We start from the raw sequence: 7,552 nt of genomic DNA on the forward strand, positions 1-7,552 counted from the left end.
AGGAATTGTCCAAAATTATATGTATTTTTAAAAATATGATCAAAGGACATGACAGTGCTTGTAGTCGAAGAACCACCCATATATACTTGGTGGGGTCAGGAGCCCCCCCTCCGGACAAATTGGTGCTTTAAGCAGAATTTTGTTACAGGGCCATGGCTGAGGCAGCTGGCAGCAATAAGCATCTTTATTAGAACAAAAATGCAATTTTGGCAAAGATATACATGATTATAATGGAGATTGATGGGACAAAAACTGGAAAAATGCAATGCTGAGGTCAATGACTTCTCAAGGTCACCAGAGGTCAGATACAAATTGCCTCCACATCTGAAATAAAACCTTGGGGTATGTAGACTATATGCGGAAACTTCACGCTTTAGTCATAAAATGCACAATTGGTTCGCTTATCTGCCCCACTACTAAAGATCTTTTACAGACCATAGGACTACCGTGGAGGTTTCTGAGAGGAAGAGACACACACCTGACAACATATTAGAGGAAGTTTATGGTTCTGACCCCAGTAACACTGTTGTTTTGGACAAGTGTGGACCTTTCTTATTTCAGACCTTTCCTCTCTCAGAGACTCTGTAGGCCTAAATCTTCAGTCTGTAAATATCAAGGCTTTGAACCAATTCAAGGAATGAAAACGAAAAACAGAAACAATCGATATTTCGCTAGGAACAAAAACAAAACCAGAATCTATATTTTTTTCATGTTCTGGAACAGAAACGTTTATTTGAAATAATGGTAACCGGTTAATAACGTTAGTTTTTCGTTCTTTCATTTAGGCGATTACAGCGAATTAAATATTTATTGCTTGCAATAACTTTGATGCGGAGTTTCCTTTCTGTCTTCTTCTGAACGTCACTATTGCTTTCGGATATCAGGTAGGCTATAAATTTACCGGTGATATAGCGTGAACGTGAAATGTGGTGTTGTCTCCCTATTTGCAGCCAGAGGGGGTAAATATTATGCTATACATGTTAGAAAATGTTGGTCTTAGACATCAGGTTCATCAGTGTTTGATACATAGGCGACCATGTAAAGAGAACTTTTGTTAGAAATAGCTAGCTAGCTCCATGGAGGCTAAACATAATGTGCCCCACATAGCCTATTTGTAAGCTTGTTCACAGCGTCGCTAAAATGACAGTTTCTTATGATCGGTAAACCACTGTGGATTTCGGCCCGAGGACGGATTGGACTACAGCGCTCCTAGTTATTGATGCAGTGCGTTTTTGAAATCTTTTGTGACATTAGCGATAGAGAATATAGAGTAAAATATCAATCAACAGACATTTTTGTACCGTCCGAAAGATACCCTGATAGCAAACAGACGTTGGGCAAACGTCGAATTTGGTTGGCTGTGTTGGCCCGCAGATACGACATAAACACAACGTTAGGCCATCTATGGTATGGTCGGCTTTTTTGCTCACGGGCTTATGTGGCTCAGTGTCCGTTACATACGTCTGATCAACGTTAGTCCAGAGTATAATTTGGTTAGCTATGTAACCTGTGTAGCCTATGTGGGAAACCAGTTTATTTGTCTATTTACAGCGTCCCCTACAATCATCCCAGATTTTAGAAACAACAAACAAGCTTATTCTTTATTGGTTGTTTTGGCACATAAAGTTGTCTTGAACAGACATCTCCAAGCACATCCGCTCAAAACAGGCTACGAACAGTAGGCCTACCCTAACACACTACGAAACGCAATCCACTTAAATTTACCTTAATTTACCCCTGAAAATATACCAAACCACTTCATTCGAATTACAATTAAATATTATTTAATGGTTAATATTTAATTTAAGATGCTCTTCAAGGGTTTTTCCTTTGTTTGTTGTGATTAAGGAGGAATTAAGGACATTTCCAGTCATCCTAATTTTTTAAATTTAATTTTTAAAGTGTTCATGCAGGAATGACCAGACTTTAAGGGGTTAAGATTAAGGGGTTAATTCAGGGCATTTTAAGTAGTTCATATTTGCAGACGGCTACTTGACGACGACAACATCAAGAACAATACAACGGATATAGGCCTACTAATTTGACAGCGAGTGTATTTTGTGGAGATAGAAAACACATCCGTACCGACGTTTCAATCTTGCAGAGTCCATTTTTAGTGAGTCTCTTGTTAGATTACCGCTGATGCGCACGGAAGGGATACCGAAGTTTTGCAGAATCCTGAGGAATCGTGAGCGATCTCCACAGTTACAACATTAACAAACGTCAACGGTCAAAAGCGGTCAGACCCAGAGATGGAAAGGTGAGTTGACTTTTACTTTCACAGTCCTCTAAAAAATAACAAAAATAAATAAGGATTTGGATCAACTTAGCTAACAAGAAGAAGAAAAAGAAGAAGAAATCAAAACTATATCCATTTTGCCTGTTGTTGTGTTGTTGTTTGTTGTCGCACTTTAATATAATGCCGTTGGTGAGCGAATGTGTACATACGCGAATGAGTTCATACTGCCGCGTAAGAAGAGGACGTCAGTTGAGTAGGCGGTCGTTCAATGTGAGTTCGCATTCGCGTTTACACTGCTACAAGAATCTGGTCACATGCGGTCCAGACCACCTCCGAGGCCCTGTTTAAACCTTGCATTAAGACCCGATTTTGGTGATCCGATCACAAGTGGACAGCTCAAAGGTACAGGTGAAAACGCATCTAATGCGCATTGAGGTCGCATCGAAATCCGATCACCCGGACCACATTCTGAGGTGGTCTTTGACAGGAGGAGGCGTTTCTAACAAGAGATGTCCGAGAGAAATTTGGTGATCAATGATCGCAATTTTGAAACATTAATCCACGTTAAGCTTTTTCAGGTTAAACATTGTTTTTAATCGGCGGGAGACATCAGTGCACTTCCCGTGCCTAGTCTGTCGGAAATTAAAAGAAGAAGAAGAAGAAGAAATCAAAACTATATCCATTTAGCCTGTTGTTGTTGTCTGTTGTCGCACTTTAATATGATGCTGCTGGCGAACGAATGTGTAGTCACAGCCTAGCTAATAAGTGGCAGTGTGTGGGTTGTGGTAGCAGCATAGCGGACACCAAGGAGATTCAGACCCAAATTCCTGCATTAAGAATGTAAGCATTACTAACTTAGCTCAGTTAGCCCACACAAATTAATGTTCTCAGGGAATGAAGATCATAGAGTGCTGACAGACTTACTGACCTGGCTTCACTGTGCATGAACATCACATTGTTTTCTGTATTATCTTTTACCACACCCCTTCCCAATAACCCATGATCCCTCATGAGTATAGTCCTCACCATCTCTGGTTACGTTGTTGTCATTACATTCTTTTGGAGCAAGGTGCTATTTTTTGACAGCCCCCGCAGCTGTGTCTGAGCAGCATGGAAAAGGAGGCGTTCCCTTCCTAGACGTGGGAATCAAGACTGGAACTGTGAAGTCCAAACTTAGCACCATGTGTCAGTGGCTGTACCCACAGCACAGTGTCTGTGTACATCATGGCAGGGTCTCCAGTCAGAACTACAGGCATACAAATAATGACATTATTGTCACATTAGGGGACAGCTTGTCAATTAAATTTATGTTTTGCTAACTTGATTCCTTTCTGTTTTTGCCTTTTAAGTATTGAGTTTTTAGTGGTGTTTGTTCATTTACTGATGACTCACTCACTGTTCACAGGCTACTCCTCATTTTCTCCGTTTTCTAATCCTTTAAATTCAAATAAGCCCATATTCAAACACTGTGGCAGGAAAATGACGTTTGTGATGTCATAGGTGGGCAGTGCCATCTCTGTATCTAGAGCTTACAACCCAGCAGGGAAGAGCTAGCAGGCAAATCATTGGGATTTTACATAAACACAGCCTGAATACCTTAATGAAGAACTATTGTCTTCATTTATAAAGTAGTTTATTTTGATTTTTAGAGACTCATATAAGCTGCTTTTAGTGAAATGAATTTAAACTACAGCTTTCTGGGCGAGTTTGCAGCCTGTGTCCTGGTAAATCTGTAAGAAACTATCCTGGAGCAGACATGTACCTCCAGTCCTGACAGTTGCTGTGTCCAGACGTCATGTTGCAGGAGAATATACCAGTCATCCTTAATGATGTTCCCACCCATGCTAGAACCTGTCAAATGCTGTAATGTTTACTCAAGTTAGACTCATTTAATGTTTGTCTAAATGAAGCAAACTCTTGCATGCTATTTAATTAAGTAATTATCGCATTTTAAAATCCATTGAGGATTATTCACCCTTACAGCTAAGACTGAAAGGAATTTCACAATCTGATGACACCTACAAGTACCAATGCTGTATATTAAACACATTAAAAGTTTCTCTTTGTTTAGAGATTACAGAATGCTAAGTTTTGTAAGAATCTGCACATTTTGCTGTTCACTAACTTCTGCATGGGTATGTGATTGACATTTTAAATATGTTTTCAGCATTCTGTTCTTGCTTTTTTAAGCACTTCAGGTGGAAAACAGAGCAGCACTGTGCCTAAGCAGCATGCAGTTCTCAGGGATGAGGAGAGTCTGGGAGGATGCTCAAACTCAACACACAGGTTATAAAAATATTCATTCAAAAATATGGGGAAACATGCACACACACACACAAAGGAAAAAACAAACAAAAAAACCCGAAGAAGCTTTGTAGGGGTCTTTAAGGACATGTGAACAAAACAGTTGACAACAGTCATTTTAATTAAATTTTAAAAATACATGATCCGACAGTGAGATGGCGGATGAAAATGAAGATGGTAGAAAAAGAGAATTCCATGATTGTCAAAAGTCAGAAGCTCTGTGGATGCATTTTTACAAAAGAGAGAGACTTTGTATCCTTCTCCGCTCCAGTAATTCTGTGTATGTCCATCATACAGTTTGAGGAAATTATGACGAACAGATTTCAGATGTTCATATTGAGCCAGTTCTGAGTTCTTCCCTCACAAAAGCCATAAAACGGCTTCCGAGTGCTTAGTCGAAAAAACAATCATTGCTTTTATACCTTTCTAATTTTATAACTAAGAAAATCATTTGTAGCCCACATTGCACATGCACATCTTTGTAGTTCTCCGTAAGACGTGTAGTTCTCAGCTCTGTGCATGTGCAAGCTCGTAAAAAAAAAGATGTGCGTCAGAGAGTAGGAAGGAACATGCAGCAGAAGGTCAATCTTCGGCAAAAGTTAAACGACCTGGCCCCTCGTTTTTCATCCACCGTCTGTAGCGTTTCCATCGGCTGTCTGTGGCCATCTTCATTTTCATCTCCTCCTCTTGCTCCTGTTTGTAGACCTGTCACAAAACCAGAACTTTTTCAAGTTTGGGTTTGTAGAACTACCACACAACCAGAGCTTTTTCAGTGTTTAGGTTTGTGTAAATAAATCAGTAACTGAGAGCAACACCACTGTAAAACACAGAAACATTTAGTTTTATATGACCAGCCCTGAATTGAATCCACGCTCTATGACTCAAAGCAGCATCTTCAGTGCAGCTTAATGAGATTAGGGTTTTTTTGTTTGTTTGTTCTACAATTTCCTATGTTTTTAAACAAAAAAACAACAACAGTAACAACAATAATGATAGATTACATTTAATCCCACCTCATAATTCTCCTTGATCCACAGCTGCCTGTCCAGGAAAGTTTCCTTCATGTGTTCATCCAGGCTGTCAAACTGAGCCTGTGACATCTGCATGTACTTGCGGATGATGTAGAATTTCTCCTCATCTCCATAATCCTCTCTGCAGATGGTGAAGCGGTAGATCCATGAGAAGTACCAGATCATGTACATACACAGGTAATAGGGGGAGAGGATAATCTTGCACAGCAGAATATCAGAGATGTTGGGTTTTTGATAACCTCCTTTGATGTCAATCTTGTTTTTGATGATGTCTCTGATGATCTCCTCCTCCTCTTCTCGAATGGCCTCTTTTGGCCTCTTGTTCTTGCCCTTTTCTTTGGTGCGGGTCAGCAGACCCTGCTGCTTGGCAATCTCCGTGGCTTGGATACGATATTTGGGGACAGTTGCCAGGTAACTGATAGCTTCATTATAACTTCTCCACCAGCTGTAATACTGAGGAAAAGAGCATAAGACAATAGTTAATGTTAGCTATGGTTGTACCCCCAATCTTCCAGTCCAGGAAGTCCATTAAATGAGTCTCCATGACTGGAGAAAGAAAATACTGGATTAGAGCAACAACGGTATCCGTTTCTTGGGGCAAACATCAGTGTTCCTCACACAATGAGGTGGGGGTGGTGGGGGCTAAGAAAAAGAATGAGTTAATGAGACCAAGTTTCCCTACCTGAAAAACTGAGATAATACACACAGTACCCAGAATGACAAGCCTCACGTCCACTTTGGGAGCGAGTCTTCTCTTATAGTATGAGTAATAATGACTGTAGATTTGCTCTGGGTGATCCAGCATGTAGTCGTAATCTTTCCGTGATTCTTCATCCTACAACAGGACAACACTTGTTAAGATGAATCCTCGTGACTGTATGCTTTTGATAAGGTTGGCCTGTTTCTGTACGGCTTTGTATAAAACAATGCGAAATTCTTACTGAATGACAATGACGTCACAAGAGTGTAAGCATATTTTTTTACTTGAGGAAAAATTCACCAATAACCTCACCACTTAAGACTTAAAAACCATTTCCCTCTCACAGTACAAAGAGCTGTTTAATGCCACGTTGCTGTGGAATGAATTGCAAAATTACCCCCGCACTCAGTGCATGCTACCTGTGTGCTATATCATTCTGGTATGAACACGGGAAGAACAGTCATATTTTCGCATAGTTAACACTTACTCGCAGCGTTTCGTAGGCTGTTGTGATGAGTAAAAATTTTTGCTGGGCACTTTCTGCAGTTTCTCCAACAAGATTGGGGTCGCCAACTCGAAATTTGTCTGGATGATACTTTCTGGCCAGCTGTCGGTAAGCATGAGCAATCTCTTTCTTGGTCGCGTCTCTTTGTAATCTAAGCACATTGTAGCACGACTCTGTTCCGCAGTACAATCCTTCAATCAGAGCGGTGGCAGATTGAATTAAGACCACCAAAATGAGAATACCAGTCAATAAGACACATCGCTGTGTGCGGACAGTGAGAGCGGCCATTGTCGGCATTCCAAAGCAGGCGCTTGCTGAATGCGTTGCATGAGTTCGTCAGCTCCGTGTCTATGGGAATTGTAGTTCTAGGCTCACCACTGATTAAAAGCCAGTACAGCCTGTTGGCCAGATAGGTAAGATCGATAGAGGCATTCCTGGGTTAGTCTACTGAGATGGATATTGGAAAGTGTTAATAAATGTAACATTAACCTATCTTGCACTTTCGTATTCGTATTGCTATTTAGCTCACAAATTTCAACTCATACTATTTACATGTAAATATACAGTTAAAACCATTTGTTGCACGTCTGAAGCTGTAATTCTCTCTCTCGTTCGTTCACTCACACTTGATTTTCAGGTTTAACGCTTTAAGTTTATTTGTATATCACTTTTTACAATCAAAAATTATCTCAAAGAAGCCCCCCAGTGAGCACTAGGAGCGTAGGCGTAGTTTTTAACTGTCGCAAGTTACGTCACAACGTAATGACATGAGT

At 40.4% G+C, this 7,552-nt stretch overlaps 1 protein-coding gene across 1 annotated transcript; it reads right to left on the reverse strand.

Annotated features, from left to right (window-relative positions):
• Nucleotides 1–4,659: 4,659 nt before the first annotated feature.
• Nucleotides 4,660–7,067, reverse strand: dnajc25 (DnaJ (Hsp40) homolog, subfamily C, member 25). The gene is made up of 4 exons (XM_030785280.1): nucleotides 6,762–7,067; nucleotides 6,257–6,409; nucleotides 5,557–6,027; nucleotides 4,660–5,248 (listed from the first exon to the last, which is right to left on the reverse strand). The coding sequence occupies exons 1-4, from the start codon at nucleotides 7,065–7,067 to the stop codon at nucleotides 5,126–5,128; spliced, it is 1,053 nt and encodes a 350-aa protein (XP_030641140.1). The 3' UTR covers nucleotides 4,660–5,125.
• Nucleotides 7,068–7,552: the final 485 nt, after the last annotated feature.

This window comes from Chanos chanos, chromosome 9, assembly GCF_902362185.1.
Source record: "Chanos chanos chromosome 9, fChaCha1.1, whole genome shotgun sequence".
Classification (NCBI taxonomy): Eukaryota; Metazoa; Chordata; class Actinopteri; order Gonorynchiformes; family Chanidae; genus Chanos; species Chanos chanos.

Bases quoted from the DNA above. Each gene is read 5' to 3' on its own strand.
- dnajc25 (XM_030785280.1), bottom strand. From the start codon at position 7,067: ATGGCCGCTCTCACTGTCCGCACACAGCGATGTGTCTTATTGACTGGT. The intron at 6,410-6,761 runs GTAAGTGTTAAC...GTCCTGTTGTAG, and splicing joins CAGCCTACGAAACGCTGCGA to GATGAAGAATCACGGAAAGA. The intron at 5,249-5,556 runs GTGGGATTAAAT...GTTTTGTGACAG, and splicing joins GGATCAAGGAGAATTATGAG to GTCTACAAACAGGAGCAAGA.